We start from the raw sequence: 26,913 nt of genomic DNA, 5'->3' as shown, positions 1-26,913 counted from the left end.
ACAGGTTGCACTCCGTCACTGTCGAGATAGATAGATATAGCTATAGATATATAGATTGTGTGTGTATTTTTATTTTTTTGTTGAAAATGCGGACGACCAGGTTCTGCAGATAACGTGCTGACCGTGCTCACACTCGTGCCCCCCCGGGGGCAGCGCGGCTGAAGGACGCGGGTCCCTCGGGCCGGGCCGCGCCGCCGCGGCTCCGCACCTGCCAGCCCCGCGCCCCTTCCGCCGCCGGAGCGGGCGGTGGGAGGGGGGAGGGCATGCCCCTCCGCTCCCTCGGGAACCGCCCGGCCTCTTCCCGCCCGGCCCGGCCGCGGAGCCGCGGCACGAGAGCGCGCCGAGCTCGCCAGCCGGGCAGGGCCGCCGCCAACCAGCGCTCCCGACCCCGCCTGCCCCCCGCCGCCGCTCCGCCCCGCCCCGGCCGGGGCCGGACGCGGCGCGGAGGCGCTGGGCGCTCCGCAGGGGCGCGCGCGCAGCCGGGCGCAGAGCCCCGCGCAAGCCCACGCACGCACGCACGCGGAAGCGCACCCCGAGCTGGCGCGCGGCCCGTTGCCGCCGCCGAGGCCGCCCCGGCGCAGCCTGCAACATGGCGCTGGTGCCCTGCCAGGTGCTGCGCGCCGCCATCCTCCTGTCCTATTGCTCCATCCTGTGCAATTACAAGGCCATTGACATGCCCGCGCATCAGACCTATGGAGGCAGCTGGAAATTTCTGACCTTCATAGACCTGGTAAGTGCCCCCGGCGCCCGTGGCCCTGCCCCCTCCCTCGGGCTGCCGGTTGAACGGCCGCGGCCCCGGCGCGTCGCGGCCCCCCGGGGCGGCGGCCCTGCTCGACGGCAGCGCCATGAGGTGACCTTAAAGCGGGGACGGCGACATGTCGTGACTCCGGGGCCGGCCGTGAGAGGAGCCAGCCGGACTCCGCGGCAGCCCAGCCCGGTGGTCCGAGCGGAGAAAGACACGGACAAAGCCGAGGGGCAGCTGCGGGCTGAGAGGCCGTGGGGAAGGCGCACCCTATGCCCTGTCACCGCAGGGCCGATGCTTTGGTTCGCCTTCTTTAATGGCTGACAGTAAACACCAGAACTTGCTGGTCCTGGCATGTGGCTGCCGTGTGCTGTCAAAATAGAAAACATGCCTTGCTCCCTTTGGCCCTTCTGAGGAATCCATCCCCGACAGGTGCCAGTGTGTGAGCGTTGACACAAACAACGTTGAGCAACTCAGCCTGCTGCATCCAGTTAGGTTTGTTGCTAATCCATAAACGAGCCTACGAAGCAAAAGATGTTTCATTTCACTTTTCTTCATAAGGGTCCAGATCTGGAACAGTCACGAGCATGATGGCTTCGTGGAAAACACCAGGTGCTGGCCAGGGGCTGTTTTTTTGCTGAACTTCCTAGCCTTACCTCCACAACACTGTTCCCCTAGTGCAGGTGGGAGGAGAGGGGGTGGGAGGAAGAGAGGAGGTGGGAGGAGAAACTTGGGTGACTATTTCAGAAATACTATAGACAACTTACACCTGGTACCTAGATCAAAATAGGTTTTTTTCTTTGGATCCACAGTGTAAATAGGCGAGAAATTTTGCAGTTCCTCCTGAGTTACAGAAAGTCACAAAATGCGAGTATTGCAGTGCTTCCCTGTGATAAAACCTCTCTCAGAACCTCATTGCAAATTTAAAAGTACTGCTGTTATTGCCTGCTCACTTCATATCCACTCAGTAGGTTGAGTTTGTGTGTTTTGAAACCAAACTTGAACACTATTAACCTGGTAGGTCAAGTGTGCAAACGTCTGTATCAGGATTAAGCTAAGGTTCACTGAGGCCCATATTTTATTTGGAGAGAAGAAGCACCTACCATATTTTGCATTTAGCTGGGATAATTTTTGTGTTGGGTGCCAAAAATTTTTGGATCTCTGAGGACCCACAGCTATAACTAGTGCTTTTACTACGATTGTAAAAAGGCATCTTAAGGCCTGATATTTTTCTGTAAGGCAAACTGGAATCTGATTTTTTTATTTTTTTTTTCTTTTGGCCTGCTGACCAGTACTGTCAGTAATATTAATTGATAGAAGTTAGTGTCAAGTCCGAGAAATTTAGGGGGGAGCTGTTGACTTTAGTGGCAGTCGAATTGGAAATGAGCCAACTAAAGCTAAAAGAGGATGATCTTGTCTTTGAGTTTCCTTCACCTTTTTCTGTGTTCTTCTAGCCCTGACAGTTGCTTGAGGATTAAGTGAACTAAGGCTGTCATACAGTGAAAATAACATTTGACAGTACATGATATTAATAATTGCCCCCAAATTACAGCCTGCTGTCTGTGGCAAGTTCATGTGGACTTTCCCATCAAAGCATTCACATGGTTCAAGCTACTTCTGTCATGGCCCAAAAGGCCAAGGTAAATATGTAGTGCTTTCTAAACTGTCTAGAACAGTTATCAACTGCAGCTAGTCATTTCTGTTCTTTTGCTAATAGCTGTCATGTATTTCTCATAGTCAAGTCCCGTAGTTGAGTAACTGTTAGCAATTCTTCGGAGTATTCAATCCTTCCAAATAACACACAATTCAATGGCTTGAATGCCTTTCTCCGTGACTATCTGGCACATAGACCTCTCTACATGTTGACAATATTTACTTATGTCTAAATGGCCCTGGTAGCATCTTATTGAAGGAAATCTGTCTTTCTGTCTCCTGGGACAACTGGGAGACTTGAAGAAACAAAACCTGTTAGATTTCTGAGGAGAATACCAGGAGGTATGGTTGGAGGATGTTAGGCATATTTCCAAAATACTGTATGCTGACTTAAGTCTTGAAAAGCTCTTCCATAAGTTCCAGTTTCCTCAACCATGTGCAGTGTTCCTGTGTCAGTCACATTCAAAGTCTGTCTAGACAAAATATCATCAATGCCAGAGTCTTGGCAGACGTGTGTTCTTGCTACAGATTGTACCTCCACAAGCAGAGATTTCATCTTTGACATCACAGAAGCACGTAGAAGTTCTTTCTGTTTCCAAAAACTGCTACCAGTTTTTGAGAAAAATGAGTTTATGACTTGAATCTGAGAAGTAATTTGGTTTTTATTTTTTTTTTAATCTGTCCATTTGTAAAGGGACATTCCAGTCTCAGCATCAATAAATGTCTTCGAGATTTAGGTAGCTGGCTTTACAGAGATGCTGTGTGAAATGACTTACAGTTATCTGCAGGCAATAAAGCTTTGAATTGAATTACGAAAAACTAGTAGTTTGGACTCTAAAACAGAAGACACAGTAAAGTATTCTAAATGTATGCATTAATCTGAAGAGTAGACCTAGAGCCCTCACACTGTTTACAGAAATTGAGCATTATGAGGAAGTTGTTCAATACAAAGCTAAAGACTGTAATATCCCTGTCTGTCCATAATATTTTGGATGTTCATACCTAAGTAAGATTTTCTTGAATGCTAATAGTCATGTTTAATCTCTCCTGTCCTTGAATTAAGAAAGAAAGTAATCACAATTGATTACTTCTTTTAACTGCTGTCATTCTGATGACTCATTTTATTTTTCAGTTGTGAATGTGGAGGCAACATTCCATAGAACACCCATGTCAATGAAATATTTTTCTGGTTTAGGAAGCAATATACTGGCAGTATGTTTTGCCATTATACTGGTGATGCTCCTCAGTGTTGCTGCTACCAAGTTCTTTTTCCACTTCAGACTTTCTCTCTAGAATGTAGAGGTGGTAGCTGCTCGTCCCACTTATTCAAAAGATGGTAAAGATATCTGTCTTGTACCTGTGGATTCCAAACCACTTCAGAAAACAGAGAAGTATCCTTTTTGTCAATTATAGAGTGGGAAACTGAGGTATGAAGAGGTAAAGAGTCACGCCAAGATCAGTTGGTGGGCCCAGCAGATCAAATTATTGAACTGGACATTCAGGCTAGTTCAAAACTACGTGTTGCTTTCATTTAGCCTCACAACACAAACCAAGCCCCAAAGTTAGTTCCTGTGAAAACAGCAAGGAACTGGATTCAAATGGAATATTTCAAGAGATGTGCCTAAAATTTCTTGTATAGCTGTCTTTGTAAGACTCAGATTCACCATTTTGTGCCTTATTAGTGGACTGCTGCAGGACTGCACTGTCCTGTGTCACAACTCATAAATTCATTGTTGAGCCTCAGAGGTGAAAGTTTAGTTAGGGTGAAAATGATGCCAGTACAAAATGATTCTTTGCAACAAGTTTGTCAGCTATGTAAGTTTCAGAAATTTTCTGTACTTGTACCACTCTTTGTTCAGTTCTGTAAGTACCTGAAGTAGCTGAATTAAGGACAGTAGTACCTGAATTAAAGTTAACTAGGTCATCCTGCATACACTGCAATCATACACCTGCCTTTATAAATACACATTTGTTGAGGTATCTGTTGCACCAACTTGTCTAAAGTGGTGGGATCCTTGCTGTTGCGAGGGTTTTGTTGTTCAGTTTCTCTTGGCTCTCTTACTGTTGTTACGAGAGGAGGCAAAAATAAGTAAATTTATATTCTGCAATAGTGGAGCCTATGGGTGCCAGAAGTCCAGTTCTACTTCTTATGTTTGGGTGTGTGTGACAATTAGAAGAAAAGTAACTTAGAGTTAATATCAGTATGTATCTCCTTTGTAAGGTGGTCTAAATAGCTTTTAGTTTTCATTGTGCAGTTTCTGTGAAAACCTTATTCCTCAAAGAAGCTGGAGTAAACCAAGATACTGTTGCACATACATACACATGTATTAACAAAATACTGTTTGGGTTTGTTTGGGATTTTTTTTTTTTTTTTTTTTTTTTCATCTTAAGGTCTCTCTGATAGACTTAACAGGTTAGTTACAGAGACGAAAAGCAAGGCTAGAGTTTTGGAAGCTGTCTCAAGTTTTATGTTTTGTGATTACGATTAATGCTCCTATTTGGAATAACAGAATGTTAATATGGATGTTCATACGACTTGATTCAGGGCAGCCAAACCTAGAGAGGAATTGATTTTGCTTGTTTAAAAATCTGCCTGGCCTTATACTTTTATTATTCTCTTGAAAGAAACAGCAGGATGTCTGTGGATGAACTTTTATAAGTTGTCTGGCAGATTGAGTTCTACAAAAAGCAGGTTAAGTTCTGTTCCCAGCTCATTTTTTTGCTAGTACATGTTGTATTTGTTTTTGCAGAAAATGCCTTTAGATTTTGTTTGATTAAGTTTTAATAAGTGATCAGAACTTGGTTTGTTTCTTGTCTTTGGAAAATTTTGGAGGGGGCTGTTAACAATAGGACTAGTAACTAGAGTTGGTAGATTTGTCATTTACTTATTTGGTATATTTAATTACTTATTAAGTTATAAGAGATATGGTTACTAGACAACAAAAAATATAGTAGCTTAACAAAGCATGGCTAAAAATTTTAGGTGATTTGTGCCCAATTTTAATTTAGTCATGTTAATAGGAAATAAAACAACCAGAAAATATCAGTAGTCAGAAGATCCAGAATTAAGGGATAATAAACTCTGACATTGGTACAGTATCTGAAGTTGAGCAAGTTTCATTGCTAACTATATGGGTTAAATTTACCACAACACAGAGGACAAAAGAGAAAATATGTTCCCCACCCTAAGGAATATAACTATGACTTTTTTCCAGGATTTCCTTTAGTAAAACGAATTTCACCTTCTGCTTTCCTCTTTCATCATCTATAAAGGTACTTTGATATTTAAGTGTTTTATGGCTTTTGGGTGAAAAGATTACAGAAGTGTAAAACATTATTATATATTATTCCCAGAGGTAATTCATCACCATGTCTAAATATCTCAGTGTTCCTACTGTAACAGAGAATACAGTCAATGTAGCGTTTATCAGTTTACAGAGAAAGAAAAGGATTGCTTTATGAGGAATAACAAGATGAGGTTTCTTAATGTATTAATGTAATATATCTTAATGCTTAATGTATTTGATAAAAAAGGCAGCGTAAGGGAGCCTTTTAGTAAGTGTGTGTTTTGGAGCTTTCTTTTTCCCTCTCAGGCTATAAACATGTCAGAAAAACAGTTGTTGTAGTGCCATCAATGCAGTAATAGAAATGTGATAGTATCACTGTTTCTTACTCATAGACCTATGTTTTCCATTTGCTTTTGGTAGCACTATTACGAATTGAGTAGTATTTGAGCACTACATTGAAGAGTTCCATTTTCACATTGCATTAGCATGTCTTTGTTTTACAATTGGACATATGTTAATATGTTGAACATTTAATTTGGGAATTCGTAGGAAAGTTACGGCTGCCTTGAAATATTTGTGTTGGCAGTAGGATTGGCAGGGGAAAGGAGGAGAGTGGAAGAGAGGAGAAATTTGGATCACTTACTATGATGATAGATTTAACTAATGTCAGTAATATTATTTTATAACTTGGAGTATGTAAGTGATAGGTAACAGTGCTGTGTTTTAAACCAGCATAAAGTCTGTAGAGTTGTGCCAGAACAGTTTGAAATGATGACATCTTCAAGAAGTTGGTTTAGTAGTCTTTCTGCTCCCCTTTAAAAAAATCCTATTTATGTTGTATTACAGTTGAACAATTTTCTTTACAATTTTATTATAGTGGTAAGGATAAGTCAGATAATCTTCTATGCCTCTGTATGGCAAAATTGATAAATATCTTAACCAATTAGTTTAAACAAGGACAACACATCCAGTGTTCTATGCTGGTGTTCTATACTGAAGTCAAAGTTGTGGTTCTGAGCTATGCTAATTTGTTGTGAATATGAGTATATAACAAAATAATTAACTGATGTATTTTTGACCTTGTAAGTATATTTGTGTTATCTTAATGAGGCCATGTAATCTTATACAATAAATAAATTTTGAGAGATCAACCTTCTTAAGTTGTAGTAAAGATCTGTGTAACCTATCAAATAATAATCTTACCTAATACAGAAAATTGCAAAATTAGTGTTTTAAATTAAAAATATTGTTAATAAAAATCAAATTCTATTTGACTCTTTGAAGTTACATCAACCTGAGGATGTAGAAAGACTTGTAGGGTAGAAGTCCATGTGGGTAGTTACTTGTTTTGTCCTTAGGCTGAAAAAAAAAAAAAAACAAAACCAAAACCAAAAAACTTGATTATCTGAAAATGGGGAGACACTCACATGATAAAAATCTTTTATTATCACTGTGATGGAAATTTCAAATGTGCTAATATGCCACTGTACAGTGGAATATGAAGTTGTTTAAACTTATAAATAGAAGAAAAGAACCCTTATGAAATTAAATAACTGTGACATTCCACAGAAGTAAGTTCGGAGATTTGAACAAGGTAAAACCACAATGAAATGTAATAAAACCAAGTTGAAATATAGTATCTGAATCTGAGGCCTGGTATTCTCACCTTGCATGTTCAGGTATATATATGGTATATGAGGTAGAAACAATTGACGGTGCCTTGGCTTATTTGAAGACCAAAGTAAAGCACAAACTCCTTGGTGAATATGAAAAGCTTTCTTCCTTCTAATGAAAACTTTTTCAAATTTTGCCTTATTTGCCTGCCTTTATTTGACTAACTGTATTTTCCCCATACCACGTTTTCCAAAGGTCTGAAATTGTTATTAGTCTTCAAAGCCTTATGCCCTTTGTGCCATTACTCTTACTATGTATGATGCAAGATTTTTTCAACTTGACATAATTAAATTTGCCACCACTGAAAAATCTGTGTTTAACTTTAGTGGGTGGAAATGTTAACCAAAGTCTGTAGAAAAAAACAAAATCCGTTGGAAGCTGAAGTAAAACTTCCAGACTTTTCAGAGAGAAAGAAACTAAAGTAAATGAAAATTTATAAGCATGTTTTGATAAGACTTAAAACCAAGTCCCTTTCCCAATTAGAACTGTGATTAAGCATTTAGGGGATTTTCATCAGCATTTTGCCAGTTACCTCAGGATATTTTACAGTCTCTTGGCATATAGTTGGCATTGCTTGTTGGGGTTTTTTGCAGTGTAATGCAAATTTAGAGATTCTGTTGGTTGAAAACAGGTTAAGCTCATGGAAAATGCTAGGATTTGTATGAAGGCTCCTTCTGGCAATTTAGGTAAGTCCATGTGATTTTCCCTCAGGAGTTTGAAAGACACATTTGAATGCCTCTAGTTGCATTTCCTGAACATCTTTTATTGCCACTCCCCTTGCAAGCATCCTGTTTACAGTAGGATTTCCAATCAAATACTTGCCAAAGTGTGCAGTTATATAATAATTTCCACTTAGATCTGCATGCAGCTGAGCTCAGGTATTTTTGCTGCAGCTGTCTGTCAGGTTAGTTGTTTCAGAATGCTTGAGGACTCTCTACAGTATAGCTTAAAACAAAACTAGTACCTCTGGACTTTTACTAGCTGGATATTACATGTCCTGGTAAAGATAAACCAGAGTAGAAAGTGCAGAAGAGCAGAATGTAAAATTCTTTGCTAATTCCTTGCTAAGCGAAGAACAAGGGGTGGTAGGTTTTTGCAATGAATTAGTTCGAGTGAAACAATTTAAAAGACTGAATCTTACCACTACAAATGCTGATAGACACTTCAGACTGTTTGATTTGGTTGTGCAGGGACTTAGCAGAAAATTTCAATTTTACTCTGTTAGGAATTGATTGGCTCATTTTTGGTTCTGGGCAGTGCTGTCTGTATGGTTTTTTAAAACCTAGTTCTTTGTGTACCTGAAGGTAAATTTACTCTTTTTTTTTTTTTTTTTTGTCCTCTCTGTTTGCATATATTTTATCAGGTGTCTTGAAGCCTACTGGTCTGGCAGTACATAAATAACAAATTGTTTTTTATTATTATGGCTAGTATTATTAGAATTCAGTAGGAGTGGGAGTTCCACATGCAGAGCACAGGTGACATATGTTTCTAAATGTACTTGATCAGATGCAAAAGGAAGAAGAAACTGCTGACTTTAAATGCTGCTATATAAATCAGTAAAATGCATGAATGCAAAAGGGATGTTTTCTCTGTGAGATGCTTAACAAGCTTGTGGCTGAAGTGATAGAAGCATTTCATACAGCTAATGTTCAAGCTAGCATCTCTGTGTCATTCCAAGGCACTGCAATAGGACCCTTGACCTTAGAGAAGATGCAGGTTGTTTATGGCCAGCACTTGTGCAGGCTCAGGTCTGTGAAGGATGCAGAGAGAGAAGGTGGAAGAGAAAGGAGGATCCAGTAGATGACAGCACTTTGTACCTGGGGTGTGTAGGTGAGAGAGCACACCATGCTGATCAGCTGTGTGTTGTGATAAACTGGTATTTAGATATTTGTCTGCTGAGTATGAGGTCAAAGTGAGGGAAAACAAGGGGAGGAGATACAAATTAGCTGTTTCTCAGCTGTGGGTTAGCTCCCTTAGACTTCCTTTTCATGTCCTCTCCCTCATTTCTTCCTCAAACAACCCTGACACACTGCTGGCATGGCACCACTTCCCTGCTCATAACTTGTTTGGCTTAGCACGCTTCTGCTCAGTGGAGGGTACCTGCAAAACTTTGTCCTTAGAAGCCATGTGCACTGACAGATGCAGAGGTCCCCATTCACTGTTCACTTAAGGTTACAAACAAATTGAAACTCACTGCTGTGAAAACTTTCTTGACCTGAGTTTACTTGTCATATCTGTGTTCCAAGAACTTCAGATTTGCGTGTGCATTGGACACAATTGTCTGCATTCCTGTAGGTCCCAGGAAGTGAGTCCTAAGAATGTGTGAGTCATGAAGGAAACCTCTGCTGTGTGGACCTGATGCACAACACTGTACTTTTAAACTGGACATTCAGGAGGCTGAAAGGGGTTTGGGGTGTTTGGAGGTGGATATGCATCTTTGTGTACGTTTGACATAATTGTTATTTATGCTGCACATAATTTGGAAAAGTCAAACTGTTCAAAAAAGCTGCTCTGTTCTATAGTGTCTCCGTACTCTGTGAACATCTAATAGTAAATTGGCTTGCTACTACAGAAGTCAGTTTATGTGACCAATTAATGAACCATGCATAAAAGATTACAGTGGTTTGAGGTACCAGACGCTGTTAAGTTTTTGAGTGTCAAAGAACTCCAGTTAATGAGAGAGAGCAGACAGCTTTTGGGTCAGCTGTATCATGACCTACCATATCTAGAAAGGGATATTCCTGTTTTTATTAAGAAGCTAATGATGTTTCTAATTCTAACGTATGATTATAGAAGATTAGTATTCAAATCTGCTTGACTCAATGCCAGTATAATTTCAGAAGCTAAACACCTCTGAATTTCCAGAGATTATATTCTATGCTATTAAGTCATATGGCATTTCAGGCTAAATTTTATTTTCTTTTTCTTATGGTTTGGGGCAGAAGCTACCAAAATGATATTGCCAAATTAATTTAAAGCTGTTTTATTCTCCATTAATTATGAGGCTGAGTTAAAATTATGAAATGTATTTTATGAGGATGTATTTTAGAAAAGGATGGAGGGACCTCTTGTTACTTTGGGGATTTGGGCCAGTGGGATCTGAACTTGCTGATTTTAAAATTGAACATAGAACATATAAGCAAAACATGAATGGCTTTGAGGGTGTGAAAGGGGTGATTCTGTTCATGCACTGCTGGCTTTGTGTATTAAAGTGCTCCCACTTTGCCCTAGTCTGTTTGTGCCCTTTATCACCCAGTCAGGCTCCTCAGTTACAGGCTGCTGTTAGCTATCACTGTATTTTATGCCCTTTATTCCTTACAGGAACCCACCTGTGCAATATCCCTTTCCCCATTCCTTCTGTTGTCTTCCTATCCAGCACAGTCTTGATCTTTCAGCTTCGCATCCCCGTTCCAGTTGCACATCCAGTCCTCTTTCCAGAAGCCTGTGTTTTTCTGTCTAGTGCTGCTTTTCTTATCCCCACAGTACTCCTTATACTCTTTTCCAACCATTCTCACATACTGTCTTTTCTCCTGGTGCATTCATTGTCTTATATCATCTTTTGCATCCTCACCCTGTCCTCCCCAAATATCAGACCTACCCAGTGTCATTCTCTTGTCTTTGTAAAGCGTCCCATGTAGACCCAAACCAATGAAGAAACAGTCATGTTCCATCAGAAAAGCTTGATTTTGGTGTGGTGGTAACCTTAAAGAAACCACTTTTGAAAGTATGTTGTTACATAAGACTCTTAGCTTTGCTTTCTGGTTTTGAACAACTTTTTAAGCATCCTGGTTACAGGAAAAAACTCCCATAAGTGTTAAGCATAATGGATCATGATCCTAATGTTTATTATGGTGTCAAAATCTTGTCATTTTTTGGTTGTCTGCCATTCAATTTTTTATGATAAATTTTCCAGTTCAGAAGCAGGTCCTTGACAGAAATTGATGTTTAAGTTGAAAAATCAAAATAATGTATTGAATCATCAGTCAGTATTTATTCAGACATTTTCCATCTTTTATTTATTTTTTTTTTGTAATATATATTAAATTAGATGCTAAAGTGACATAAATAGTATTTTATATTTCCAAATAAGAAAACTTATCTCATAATAATCATTGTGATATTTGAAATCTACTGCATTCGTGAGATGAACAAAAATATTTTTAAATGTTGCTTAGCTTGTTGGCTATTACTGTGATTAATAGAAGAAGTTTTTATTTTGTTCCCATGTGAGCATGTAGAAGTACTTTTCCTTGTTTGTGTGGGTGGATTGGGAGTGCATGCAGACACACCTGTTGCAATTTCGAAGTAGGGAAAGAGAGTAATCTGCATTTCATGGTGGTAACTTTCTACTCACACTTACATGGAAGCATATTCATTCCTGTTAGGGGTTGCCTGATAGAGGTGCCCTGCCATGGCTCCGTGCCCCTATGTCTAACCAGTAACAGGGCTCAACACGTGCCCAGTAGGCACACATGAAAACAGAAGCGTAAAATCAGGTTGCTAAAATGTAAGTCAATACAAATAAAATGATGACTGGGCTAGGTGGTTTAGATTCAAGAATGTCTTTTAAGATACATCAGCCAAATAGTCAAAGATGGCTGGAACAAGAAGTGCTCAACATGCACCCACCTAGGGTCTGTAACATGCCTGGTTAGCTCTCCTGTGCCCGGTACAGGGATAAGGCTATGGGCTGGGTGCAGTGTCCTGATGGGAGCACTTTGGTCTCGATGCCACTTTTTGCAGGGAGTCCGGCCCTGCCGTGGCATTTGATCTGTGTGGCATGTCATTGGAACCAGTGCTCACAATTGCCTCATGGTAAAATGTCACACAAGGTCTGTGGATCTTGCAAAGGTCTTGATACACAGAGGTATTTTGGCATTGCTTCTGTCAGCTAATGGGAAGGTATTCTCTCTGTGTTATCCACATTTGTTCTGCTTAGCTTGCAAAGGAGTTGAGGTCAGATTTCCAGTTCTGTGTGATACTTAGCATCCACACTATACTACATGTGAGTTAGAAATATGAGAATTTTCAGCATTTTGCAAGATAAAACCCTAAAGTATTGGAGGTTTTTTAAAAAAATATGAATGTCTCTTCTTGTGTGATTGTAAGTTTAGAAATTATTAATTTCTTCCAGATGGAAATAAAACGTCAATCTCGCAATTTTGGGGGGGAGGGAGGGGGAAGATTTAGAAAAAAGTATTTCAGATTCATTGTTTCAGTGCAGTTGGACTGACCAAGTGAAAACAAAACATTTGATTGTTTTCATTAAGATACTTGGGCAAAATTACATTACAAAGGAATCAGCCATTGCAGTGAGAAATTCTTATTCAGAAATATTTTGCCAGCTATATTAATTGAAAACTTGTTTTGTTTTCCTTTAGCAAGGACGAGGCCAATGTCATGACAGCAATATGATACTGAAAGTTGCAACTTATTCATAAATGTTACCCTTATTTCATAGGAATTGTACCTGTGCTATGTGAGATAGTGAAAGCAAACCTGAAATTCAAATATAAAAGTGGAAGTCGGGAGGGGATCTGATAACAAGTCAAATCCAGAAAGAACTGTTTAATGGGGGTGTTTGTTTGTTTTTTGTTGTTTTGTTTGTTTTTTGTTTTGTGGTTTGTTGTTGTTGTTGTTTGTTTGTTTGTTTTTAATTGGATTATTTAATCCTGATTGCAGGGATTAATAAGTATTTTGAAGAAGTAACCAAATAACAATATGGTAAAAGCAAAGTCCACTTCTGGCTTATCTTTCTCTCTAAGACCTGGTATTTTGCATGTTTTGGGTTTTGTGCTCAATGCATGTGACTAAACAGCATTTGCCAGACAAAGAGGTGCAGTGATGGAGGTAAACCTGTTTTATGAGACGCTTATTTGCATGGTGTGCCTGTGTCTCAGTGGTATATTTTCAGACAAAGTCTCTTTGGCTGGGCTGTGGTACAGACAGCTGTGAGCCCTCATTCTGAATCACTCTGGTGTCTTCTGTACCTTTCAGGGTCCTGGCCTTGAGCATATATATCTTGTGTGAAAGAAGATGTATCCTTGATATTCAGAGTTCCATAGAGTAAACTGACCTTTTTAAAGGACTCTTTTGAACCCAGGTACATGGGGATTCAGCATTATGAATCAGACCTGGAACAGCCCCATCTTTTATTAATATAATGTCTCCTGATTTACTGCAGGAAGCCACTGAAATGATTAAGTGTACCAGCAGTCTGCATAAAATGCCTGGGTGACCGCCAAAGCACTTTGACAAATATAAAAGAAAAATTTTAAAACCTATATGATCAGCTTAAGGAAAATTAAGGCCATATCTCAGTTTGTTGGAAATGCTGTTAAAGTGAGAAGACAGGTAGTGGCTGCAGAGTGGCAGAAGGTCTAGGGCACATCTCTTTCCATATAACCTAAAATGAATGAGTACTCTGCACAGAAAGTATCCTTCCACTAGATTTTGCTTTGCGATTTTCCCCCTTGATGGTCTTCCCAGAAGAAAGCATAGTTAAATAATATAAACAGCTGAAGAGTGCCTATTCCAAACAGCCAATCTCGTCCATTCTCTTTATGGATACTTGTTTTTGTACCATCTCCTTTGTTCTCCATCTTCCAAGAAAGAAGCAATGCACACGTAGATGGAGATCTTCTGATTTATCTTTAGGACTAATTTAAAAAATCCTGGTATCAAGTATTTTACTAAGAGTGAAGTTGCTTTGTAGTGCCATTACACCTTTTATTATAAGATCTTAAAGCACTTAGGAAATATTAGCTAACTAAGCCTCTCAACATCTCTGTGCAGAGAGGCATGATTTAAACCAAATGCAAGCCCAGCATACAAAACACTGAAATTGGCTGGACGTACAGTCATTAAAATCCTTATGGAATTATCTTAATTGTATAATCTATATGTTAAAAAATCATTAATCTCAGGTGGTCCAGAAGGTGATTTGTGGGACAGAGGTTGCCTGTAGATTACTCCTATTCAGCCTTTGGGGTTTTTTGCAGGGTGCGGTGGGGCTGGAGTTGAGACTAGATATTCAGGCAGCACTGTCCAGATGATCAAACATCACCTCCAGTCTGCCCTGTCTCACCCAGTGACTCACTTGCTGCTACTGCTATCCGCAGAAAGATGGGAGGTGCTAGACATTGCCATCAGGAGTGCATGAAGACACGTGCTACCCCTTGGTGGAGCAGGAGCAATGTGACTCCATGCTGGGTCTTGTTTTGGCCCCATTTTCTTCTGCTCTCCAAGATGAGAGCCTTATCCTATCTTGGCCCCAGACCTTCCCAGAGTTGTAACAGATACTGTCCTCAACCCGTGCCTACCCAGCTGCTGCAGAGCAAGAGATGGGGAGAGGCAGAGGGCTTGTTTGCATGGTGGATGTAGGAGGGTGCATTTGATGATACAGGACGGGTGAACTGAGTCCAGGCTGCTGATGAGGGAGAAAGGAAGAGTCACGACTATTTAAATGGTAGAATGTAGGCTGCTGCCACGGGTGCAGAGTGGGTAGTTGCTGCAGCAGAGCACCAAAAGAGATAGCTGCAGCGGGGAGAGTTGACCTTCAGGGGAAGAGAGGAGGCCCCAGACCAGAGATCTGGCCCCTGTGTATGCTGAGTTCACGGCGTCCTCAGTCTGCAAAAGCTGTGGGGATTATTGCCATATTTCTGGACAGAAGGAGGTGTACCTGCACTGTGTAGCACATGTGGCATAAATGAAGAATCTCTAGGAAATGTTGAACCTGCTGGCTGTATACTGTGAAGTTAATCCCTGTGTGAGCAGTAGGTGTTTATCCAGAAGAATCAGGCATTCAACAGCCTGGACAAGTACCACAAATCCTCACATGCTGCCTGGAGACAGTTTCTAGATAGAAGGAGGGAAAAATGAATGTAGGGTAGCTCTAACCTACATGGCGAACATGTAGGTTAGCATGGGGGCTTCCACCCACATGACCTACTTGTGGAACAGCTTATTTTCTGAAATAAACAGCGTGATATCGTCCATGCCTGTTTGAGTAGGATGTGTATTTCTGTTGGCTGGAAGAAAGGAAGGTACAGTTGTCAAGCCCAGATGGAGGCTTTGAAATATGCATGATAGTGGCAGCTGTGTGTGGGAAGAATGACTTGAAGTGTGTTGAGGAGGAGGAGGCTTGTTTACTGTGCTACTGTCTTCATGTAGCTACGGAGTTGAATGGGGAGAGAAATGAGGAATGCGTTTTGTGTCCATGGATTATTGCTTCACTGTGCTGGACAGGTTTTTTTCCAATATTCATTACTAGTTTGAAAATTCATAAAGGATCAGTGAGTTGCAGTAAAGGAGATTGCAAAGAAGTATTGTCAGTATTTTGCCAGTCGCCGGATCCTCATGAACCAAGGCTGTTTCCCTGAGCTGGGCCCTTCTGCCTGAAGGGTCCTTCTCGAAAGCTGGGCTGAGGCGGCTGTGTGCACCCTTTGGAGAGAAACTTGTTGTTCTGGCAGCCTTCCCGATCCTCAGTTTTGTGTGTGCCCTTATTTATTAGCATATTCTGTAGTCCGTGGTTATGTAAAAGCTTAAGGCTGTGTGTGTACCACTAGCCTTTGCGCAGGAGAGTGAGGTCAGGTTGCATGCCTTCCTCTCCCTGCTTGTAACGGCAGCCTGCGATTGCTGAGCTGAGGCAGCCCATGAGAAGGTCCAGTTTTTATAGCTGCAGGGTGCATCACCTCCTTTCTGGAAAAAAGGCAATGCCAACCCTAGCCCAAAGGTTCTGAGGTACATATGAGAGAGTATGTGTGTATGTACTTACGATAAAAGAAAGGAGGACAGGGGATATGCAACCAAAAGTATTGTATTCATGTGGTGAAGTGGAACATGTGTCAGATTAATTCACAAACTCTTTTGGGGTTTATATTTTTTTAGATTTATGTTTTATGTTTATGGTTTTCAGTCATCTCATTAATTAACACTTTTCTGTGGGGAGAATAAGGGTTTATGGTTTACTCTTTTTCTCACAAGGATGTTTTCCAAGCATGTTTTATTATGAGCACATTTTTCACATTCCCATCCCAGAGCATGAAATTAATCTTTTCTGAGTAATTCCCTAGCACATCTTTCATCTATGTGGCCTAAAACAGTCTTTGACTTAATTAAACTGGTCTAAAAAGAAACTCTGAAGATGTAACGTCATCCGTTAGAAGAATATCAAAACCACACAGGTGAACCCTGACAACAAACTTCTAGAGTCAGAGAGTCAGTTTTGGTGTCGGCTGTTTTACTCTGCTCTACTGCTCGGTTCATCCTGCACTGGACCCAGAGCACTGGAATACTACTTTTGCTCTTTACACTCAGATAAGGTTGCTTCTGCAGAACACCAGTTAAATGTAGTAGATAGCTTTCAGATGCACCCAATTTTGAGAGTAGCTGCCATTTTAATCTGTAATCATATAACAATGACTTTCAGATTTTTATCATTTGAAAATCTACAGCCTAAGTGATTTGTCTGATTTGAGCTTTAAGCTTACAGCAATCAGAGCCACTTCCATTATAAACATCCTTCATTCCCTCTTCATTTTCTGGCAGGTCTATAAGCAAACCATGCTTTGGACCTGTTCCGTTCACCAAATATGTCCAGGTATTTTATAAAGAACCACAGCAACAAAAGGAAGTGATATTGATACTTATCCTTAATGTGACTTTTCCACAGCTTTATTTTTATCTCACCTCAACAGTGACATGGGACAACATTGTACAGAGCCCAAGATTGTGGTCATCAGATGTTTCACATGGCCAGTTCTCAGGAAATTGAATATATATCTAAAAGCCATTTTTCCCGAAGTCATAAAAGAAACTGAATTGATCAAAGTGTAGGACCATCAAAAAGAGAAATTTACAAGTGTTTGTTTCTGTGTTGGACAAACACAACATCTTTACAACACTTCAAACAGAAGATGTTACTGCAAATGGAGTGTGAAAAAATTATCTGCTTAATTAGTAGTAAACAATCATGGCAGCAAAAGAATTTTAGGTGTTTATATTCTTGATTAATCATAGTCCAAATTTACTTCTGACAATTCTACTTTGACAGTTATGCTAGTTTTATTTTTGTTCTGCTCTCTTCTAAATGATGATTTATTGCTTGAACCTCTGTGCATTCTTCATCCAGTTTTAAGGGCTCTAGCTTGTACTCTGTTGCCATTTACGTCTTAGTAATAAAAATGCACATCATTATCACTTGATACTGCTAGCATCTTATCTTCACTTTGTATGTAGACGTAGATGAGACTGAAGGTTCAAGGCATAGAAAATTAGACCACAGCTGGATGAAGGCTTTCCTCCATGAAGCAGATGCCAATTCGAAATACATGTTTAATATGGTAAATAGGCAAACTGAAGCACAGAGAAGACTCTCTTAAATTTATAGTGCAACTTTTCCACTCGTTGTCAGGGTCCATAACTGAAAATTACTTTTTTTCATAATAAACTTATTATATGACCATAGCTTTGTTGGCAGGAGGAAGATGCAAGTGGTGTTTATTTAGAAGTGTGTATGTCTATATTTAAATATGAACTTTCAAAGATGTCTGTAAGGGTGGAAGGTATTCAAATCTTGAAGAATTTCTGCCAACTGACTACTATCAAGGGCAAAAGGATTATTTAGTGCATCTCGTTCAGTCAAGTTTTGACTGTCTTCTTGCTCCAGAATATCCTGAGCTTTAACATGTCATCACAAGAGAGTTAGTAAACTCTGTGGGCTACAGTTTATCTATAAAATATGACAGTAAAATTGGCTATTGTTGATTCACTGGATGATGTCATGAGGTATAATAGGATATGATTTTCTAGTGCTTTGTACTTTGTGCTATGAATCCTAGTAGGTTTCCTTCTCGGTTTCTTTTGAAGTCCTAGCCATAAATGTTGAAAGGTTATACAGACTTTGCTGTAATGCCTACTAGCTGTAGTTTTTCCTCAGTTTCTTCAAATAAACCAGTAATAGAATATTGTTTAATTTCACTAGAGACTATTTCTCATCTTAATATGTAGGATATGAATCTAGCAGACACATATTTTATCAAATATTCTGAATATCAAGGAAAAATTAAAAAATAGAAGAAACGAAAACAGCAACCTAATTTCACATGACTGCACATATAAGACTCGGTTGTGGACCTTCAGGGTGACTTATCCAAAAGTCCTTCTTACAGGCTTTGCATATTCATTTCGTGCCACATATGATTAGAAAAAGTGAGATTTTTTAAAAACTTTGCTGCAGTTAAAGTTAGGCAGCCACCAGCATCAGTGGAGTAGAAAGCTCAAAGAACATTGCATACGTGTGAGATCCCACCCAGAATGTACTACAGGGCCAAAGGAGGAAAAATAATACGATGTATAATGAGAAAGGGTGAATCATGTTTGTGAAGTGGCATTTGTGTAGGATATGTAGGGCGGGATTTATTGTAAGGGGAGAGGTAGCAACAGTCCTTCCTACCACAGTCTCCTTATTCTGTCTTCTAGTTGAATATAACTCCGCAGACCACAAGAGATGTGATGATGGTAACATAAGCAGGCATTAAGATTTAGGGTTCTTTCTCTAGTTTTAAGGAGCAATGGTGAGGATTGGCAGACTCATTTTGAAGCTAGCCAGTCTTTGAAGTGTACACATCTAAGGTGCTAAACTGGAAGACTCCAGTTTCCCAAGACAAACTAAAGCTTTGATTTCAGCCTTTACCAGCAACAGAGAAAATAACTGTGTGACTACACTCATATCTTGCCTCTTACATTTTAATTGACAGAAGACTCCACAAAGTGAAAATAAAACATTATTGTCCCAGTTTCTTAGTGTCCTGTCTACATTGCACACAGATGCCAACAACAACCTATGGAAATTTGAATCCTTAAAACACTCCAGCAGTTGATAAGCCCTTTAATAATATACCATTAGCCATTGGAAAGACTACTGGAAAAACTTTAACAAGCCTTTTCAAGAAAATACATTAGTGCTGCACTTCACATGCAACTTGCCTTACAGATACTTAAATGACAATTTTTTACCAACATTGTGCATTTTAATTAGAAGCTGAATTGGTGTTAGTTTGCTGCTGACACCAAGACTTGGAAAGATCCAGGAAAAAAATACCATGATGAGGACCTCACCAAAGAATGCATAGCATCATTTCAACGTGAACTGAAAGTTCAGCACAGGATGTCAGTAAAAATTCTTTGTATGACTGGGAAACAGTGGACTGTGAAATTACATGTAAAAGATGAAACTGTTGGGTTTAATGCCTTTTGGTTTCATGGAGATTGAAACAGATTTTGAACAGTCACCAGAGAGGTGAGAGATAAATCTGTGATTACATATGAAAAATCAAACAGCAGCTTTAAAAGACCGTAGTGGTGTATAAGTGTGTATGTAAGAACTTCCTGACCTGTTTAGACAGCACATGGCAATGAAATAACCAGCTACTTGTCTTCACTTTGTCCGAGCGTCAGTAACAGATACATGCCTAAATGTGCACAAATAGCTTGTCTTTATTCTAATGGGTGAGTTGAGCCTAGCTAGCCTTTGCAAACATTGCAATCATAGAACGATCTCCAGTTTTAGATGGATGACACAATTTGAATAGGTTTTTTTTTTTGGTTGTTTCTATATGAACATATAAAATAATAATGATGCTACCGACTACATATTAGTTAATGATATACAAATTTAAGCTCAAATCTTCAGTTGGTGTGTGTCCTCTGACTCCTTTTTTTCCCCTCAAATTAAGTAACACATTTGAAGTCTTACCAGCAGGGAGCTATTTGTACAAGACCAAGTACTAACTCCTGCAGTGTCTGTGCACCAGTATCCTCATGTGAAGCTTAAACCTGTAACAGCTATAGGAAAAGTCATTCAGTAAGTTGTGAAAACACTTCAGAAGTGTTTAAGATTTTGTGATCGGCTGGAGTCATTCTAGAGATACCTGTGTTTTACAAACAAGGAGATTTCAGTCCTTGACAAGACTAAACACTTCCTTTTATGTGAAGTCCAAGACTTGATGTAATCATAGGATCACTCAGGTTGGAGGGTAAGACAGAAGGTCATCTAGTCCAACCCCTTGCTCAGATCATGCTCAACACCAACCCGGGTTTCCTAGGGCTTTGTCCACCTGAGTCCTGACTAATAAGTTGAAAGCCTCCATCATGTTAATACTCTTCTACAGTTACGCATCCATCTCGTTCTGTTGTCTTGTCAAACTGTTCAATCACATTGTCTGCTAAGGATCTCGCTGGTGATAATCCCGTTTGCTGGATGTGTGATAATGTAACACGCTCATAATCCGACATGTATCCTGATACAGCACATTTTTGGATTCTTTTATCACCATAGACTACATGTCCAGGTTTTTCAGTAGTTGTTATTACATCTAACTGGAGCATGTGTATTGAAGTTTTTAAGTGAAGCCACACCACAGAACTACTAAAGGTAATGGTTAAGCACCAGATGTTTTTTCGCAACATTAGTCTTCTCTGCAGATGCAGAGAAAGTATTTCTTCCTGTTATTCATTAGTTCAATAACTATTTCATTCACACAGAGTGAAGAGAAAGCAATTCACTGAGAAACCAACTGGGAGTTAAAAGGTAGGAAAGCTGCCTTTCCTCCTCCTCACCTGCGCATAACAATGAGATGTGGGAGGATAATATCTACTACCTCTAAAGTCTTGTAGGGCATGGTGAAAAGAAACACTAAATCTGGTTTTACTTACTACAGAAAACATTTCATTTGTTCAGTATGTCAGATTTAAATACATAATGTGTTGTTTTAAGCTTTTCTTTACATGTATAACACATTTGAAGTAAGTTCATTTATTTAGTTAAAGCAGTTCAAAATTCTGCTTGGAGAAATTTTAGCATATTCCAGCCTGTCACTTGTTATGATAATTAACTACCAGAAGTAAAATAAATGCACCATGTTATTTGCCATTTTCTAGTGTAATAAAAAATAAAGAGCCTAGCAAAACCCCATGCTTTTATTTCTTTAGGTGAAGTGTTTGCCATTCTGATACTTGGTTTTGGCCCTTACACGTCTGGTTACATTCCAGAATACTAGAGAGTCCTTTTTTCTGCCTTTGGTTGACTAAGCAGTTGCATTCAGTGTGACGTTTTTGTGATGCCCACGTGGGAACAATGCCTTAGGCCCTATTTCTCTACAGTTTTCTTCATCAGCGGCTTCATCCAAAAACGGGAAGTCGTGCAATATGTAGCAGTCTGCTTACTAAGTGTATCTTGACACAAAGAAATTACTTTTGTTGTTGTTTTGTCCAGCAACAGTAGCATTCCCTGTATTTTTTTCCAGCTGAATTTAAAGCACTGTGAGTTACAAAGTAGTAAATTGCAGTGGATTTTCCTGCTTTGCTCTTGGCTGCTCCCCCTGTGCTGTTACGCAACAGTGAAGTTAACAGACATACCGTTCTGCCCTCTTCTGAAATGGGCACTGATAGGGAACATCTCAGTTGTGAATCTTACTCCTCTCTTTGATCTGAATAAATATGTTGACCTGTAAGGAAAATGTCTTTTATTAGTGCTTTTAAAAAGATGGCCATTAAGAAGAACAAAGAAATTAAAAACAGGGAAGCACATTGTATTGTTTTTGAGGACTGAACTGGATTTTATTAAATATAGCCAGCAATCAATTCACCTCTGCTTTACAATTTTCTGTTGGCTTTACAAAAAATTTATAGCTTGATGGAAAAATTACAGTATACAATCAATTTATACTGCCAAGTAATATACAATGATACCATTAAATAGTCTGCATTTATGACAGTTCCATGTAAAACTCCAGTTCTATGTGACATTTCATGTCATATAAATAAGAGATGGATAAGAAACAGTAGATCACCTCTTTGGTCCCTTATCATTTTCAGGTTTCTCTAAAAGATCATAAAGGCCTGATAATACTGAAGAGAAAGCCCCCATCTGAATCTGGCTGTCTTTACGTCTAGCGGTAAAATAAATGCAGACTGTCTAAGTGCCTATAAAGTGAAGGCAAACCTAGAATGAAATGTGTAAGATACTTTCAGGTTCCTTCCCTGATCTCTAGAGTAATTGTTTAGAGAGTCAAGAGTCTCTCTAATACTCTCTCCATCTTCTGTCTGAAAACCTGGGAAGTAGGGATGACAAAAAACAAAATAAGGGTGGAAAAATGTCTGTAAAGAGACAATTCTATTGCTGTAGTAATACTGTGATACACAGATTGATTAATTTATCTAAATGAAAGACAGAATATGGAAGTCATGATATGATGGTTTACCTTTTAGCGTACAAAGTTGATAAATGCTTGGTTAAAATATGACCATTTCTGCTGTAGATTTTTTACGCTTGCTTTTCAAATTGACTGTGTGCTGAATTTATCTTGTCTTTGATACAAATGTCGTAACTATAGCTATGAAATTCCCGAAGTTATAGTTTTATATGAATGATAATACTAATGCATTGAGATATCATATTTTGCTCTTAAATGAAATACATGTTTTGACTACATCCATAGCTAGATAAACCCTGCCTCTTTAAAGGAAAACCCTTCCCAGGGAAACAGAACATGCTTTTACTTCAGTTAGTGCATATGTGGAGGTTAATGATTGGAAGTTAAACATTTTATACATCAGAGCAGTATTTAGTTTGTAGTTTCCTCCAAAAGATTAACTAATACAATTTCATATAAAGGCAAGCTGTGGTATTTTAACTGAGAGTCAATGTGCATTTTCTGGGTTATTGTTTTGTTTCAGTGTTCTCCTCTCAAAAGAGGATGTTTTCCTACCTGTATTAGATTTGTCATACTTGTAGGTTTTATTACAGTTTTTTGATGGGTTGTTTAACCAATATTAACCCACTTAGATAGCATTAGTTTTCTAACTTGGATGTTTTGGAAGCAGATACAAGCAATGCCTCCACTGAGTCAAATAAAATTTCATGGTCCTCATAAAAGCAGTCACTGTGTTATAACTAAGTGTTATGACACTGTGCTACTACACTAAGTACTTGGTTCTTTGAAATGTAATACTAATTTTGATCGCACTGTGGATGCTCGTGCGCTCCCTAAATACCTTAGAATGAAGGTCATCAGCTACCTTTTCCAGTAAAGTATTGCTCTTCCTAAGTTGGCATCAGATCTAGTAACTAAGTGTAGTTAACCAATAGAAGGATTAACAAATATAATTTGTATGATCCATAGAGTCATTTCACAGTTGTCAGTTTTTCAAAACTTTTTTGAAGTAGATAGAAGACATTGCTGGAGCAATGATGGAGTGGACCTTTGCAGTCAAAAGGCTAGGCACTCAGCCAGTTTGTAATTCAGTGAGACACAATACATTATCTATTTTGACAGTTTTCATGGTTAAATAGTCTGGCTCTTGTAATACCTAACTGTGTTTATAAATAGAAATGAAGAAGTCAAATGGTCCAGTCTTGACAGCAGAATAATACAGAGCTTTGGATATGTCCAGAGCTCACATATGCCTCTTCCCTTCAGCAGAGTGGGAGGAACAAGGTAAACTGATTGAGTCAAGTGGAACTTGAAAATACCTGTGGCATGTGTTTTCCTTGAGGTTTCAGTAATACATGAAGAAATGTGATTTATCTGAGCTCTGCAGTGAAGCTTGTAAGTTATATTGGTTTTCTGACCAAGAAAAACAATTACTTTAAAAGCAAAATGGTAGACTGAGCATCTAGAAAGAGCTGTATTTAAGACAGTGGCTGTCTAGTTTGCAAGCTGTATGGAGAAGGAGAATGGGACAGAAGGAAGTAGTCCTGGTTTCTAGTTCCTATTTTTTGCTCTAGATAAGGTATTTTAGTAAATAATTTTCCCTGTGTAATCTAGGCAGAGGGCTAAAACCTCAGTATAAGCCTCCAAAGACATCTGTGGGCTCTCTCCTATACTAGCACAACTTAACAGGAAGGGTGGACATCCTACCCTTTGGCATTGTCAGTAATACATGTTTTCTTGAAGACAGGAATTATTCTTTAAGCTTGTTCTGGGTTGAAATGGGTGTAGAAGGTGCATTCCTCAGCAAGTAATGCACTTTGTGCTGTTGCATAAAAGTTGATACCAAGAATTTGTCTTTTCCTTCCACCATGTGTTACCGTAAGCAGTCTGGAGATGCAAAGCTTGACTCCTTAAAGGCCTAGTCCCCCTTTGGGCTTCAGTCTGTGAGCACCAGTCTCACACGAGGAACTGACTGAAGTGACTTTAGTGCTGCATGTATGTGCCTTGCAGGAGAGGCGTAGGATTCCAGACATACTTTTTTCCTTACTGTACCCAGTTATTTTTTGTTTAAATATCACCCTGCTTTATGGTCTGCTCCTTGGAAATTGAGTGTTGTGTGAGAGCTGTGGTTTCCACTTTGGGAGCCAGGTGTCTAAAAACCCTGCGCACTCACACCTGAACCTCCCGGTGGATACAGGCCTAGTCCGAACCAAGCTTTCCTGAATGTACATGGAACACTGTCCAGGTTGGACTCATCTCAGCTCTGCATCAAGTACTCAGCCTTGCTCTTGTGACAGGGAGGTAGAGGTGTCCAGACCCCTGCTCAGGCTGTGTTGTGTGAAATTTTGATGAGCCTCTGAGCCAGAATTCCTGGCTGATCCAAAGCTAGAGGTTGAACATGACCTGGTCTTGCTGTTAGTCAGAACTAAGTGTCTCAGGATAGGCATGCTGACAGAGCTGGCTAGCAGCTCTGCTCTGGTGTGAAGTTCCATGTTGCACAGTTACAGATGGTCTGGACAGGAGAGGTCCTTGTTCTGTGGCAGTAGTGTCTGCACCTAGTGCTGCAATGGACTACAGCCAGAGTATAAATAAATGGTCATGGACCAGAAACCACCAACATTTATGAACATTATATCTGTAGCTAGAATGCACTTATTTGCTAAGTATTTTGGGAAAAGAGTATGTATTCTGCAAGTCAGAATTAGAGGTACCTTACATAAAATCTGATGGTGGCGTCAGATATATTTACTTGGACCAGTGCCCTTATACTCTGGCGTTAGGTTTTAAATCTGTGTGTGATTTCATTGTGGACAGCCTGTGTGATGGTAGGCTTTCATTTTCTTAAGAGACCATTCTGGTTCACGTTGCACACACACTGGTTCAAGTGTTAGCTAAAGAAACTGATTTACTTGGTTGTTCTGCTGAGGTAACACTCTTGTGTCACTGATGTCACTGTTGTGACAGTACATCCAGTTTCTCTCCAGGTGGTGATAGGAGTCTCCATCGCAAGTGTCCATGTAACAGCACTTTCAGCTGGTTTCTATCTGACTCCCCAAACTGTGGTATGGTGAATTTTTATCATCCAGTTGGCCTGCGGTCCCATGTCAACACTCCAGTGCATACATGATGAGTTCCTAGTTAGAATTGTCTCAACTACATGCAAAAAAATTGCCCTATCGGATGATAAACATATCTAAATAGATAAACAGTGTCTATCAGTTCACCATTTACTTCATGTGTACAAAGCAGGACCCGCATGGGTTGTTCCCAGGGCTGTGGGAGCTCCCTGCCTCCCCAGTCCCTATCACACAGTAGATTATCTTGTTACCAGGGTCTGGGACTGTCTTGGGGAGTTCTGCTGATCCCTCAGACCTCTGGTGGAGGCGGTTCTGCCTGGGGCGGGTTGCTGTAGTTATCAGTCAGTTATCTCATCTCAACAGAAACTAGCTGGGGAGTTCCCAGGACTGCCCAGGGAGTTCCTACAGGTGACTCAGCATGCCCAGCATGTGCCAGGACACAGCCCTTGTCCCCAGCTGCATTGCAATTACAGCTACAGTGTTAATTTGGCGTGCACATGCACCAACCTACCTGGTGCATGGAAGCATTAGTGTTGGAGTACTAAGAGGTTTAGCAGAGGACAGCTAATACTTGGGCATTTCTTGATGTGATCTGCCCAGCTGACCAGTAGGTTTTCTTCTTTGACAGGCATGGATGCTTATATTTTTTTGTTTGTTTGTTTTGTTTTGTTTTTTCTTTTAATTTGTGCTGGGCTGCCACATCTACAAGCTACTACTTGCAAAGTGCTTTTCCTGCCATGAAGAATCCAAAACACCATGCTCACAGTCAGTAGTCACCAGTACCATGTTTTAGCAAAGGTCTGTTTTCTGGAGTCATCTGGTACTTAATTAACTGCTCCAGTTAGGTGTTGTTTGAGCCTTTTGTCTCTTGAGAAGAAAGGACAGCTTATTATTGAACTTGTGGTACTTACTGATTAAAAAAATATATTTACTGTTTGTCAGTCAGTGTGCAATGGCCCAATGAAGAGCACCTAAATCAGATGTGTTTGGAACCTGGTGTAATGCCAGGTAGTTGTTGCAAAGTAGCTTCCCATAGTATGTAGGGGGATGTAAATTTAAACTTCCTTACAGTTAATCTCTTTCTTCCTTTTGCAAGTGAAATGAAAAGTAGTGAGCAAAACAGAAATACAGTAAACAGCAGTGTCAAAAAGATAGTTTGGAAACTCAAGAAACAGTTAAATGTTGGTTAGAGTAAGAAAGAGTCGGAGGGGTTTGAGCTGTGTTGCCTTAATGAGCACATAAGGCAAGATAGAGCTCCATGCCAT

At 39.9% G+C, this 26,913-nt stretch overlaps 1 protein-coding gene across 2 annotated transcripts in view; it reads left to right on the top strand.

The window, feature by feature from the left end:
- Positions 1 to 435: 435 nt before the first annotated feature.
- AIG1 (androgen induced 1) overlaps positions 436 to 26,913 on the top strand; it is a 122,446-nt gene continuing 95,968 nt past the window's right edge. The window contains exon 1 of one of the 2 annotated variants that reach the window (XM_042795864.1): positions 436 to 730. In XM_042795864.1, the coding sequence (XP_042651798.1) occupies positions 590 to 730 (141 nt within the window). In that variant the 5' untranslated portion in view covers positions 436 to 589. The remainder of the gene's footprint in view (positions 731 to 26,913) is intronic. The other variant, XM_032983208.2, reaches the window with a different exon arrangement.

This window comes from Tyto alba, unplaced genomic scaffold, assembly GCF_018691265.1.
Source record: "Tyto alba isolate M040663 unplaced genomic scaffold, T.alba_DEE_v4.0 Super-Scaffold_22, whole genome shotgun sequence".
In the NCBI taxonomy this organism is placed as follows: domain Eukaryota; kingdom Metazoa; phylum Chordata; class Aves; order Strigiformes; family Tytonidae; genus Tyto; species Tyto alba.
This window is presented reverse-complemented; position numbering and strand designations above follow the sequence as displayed.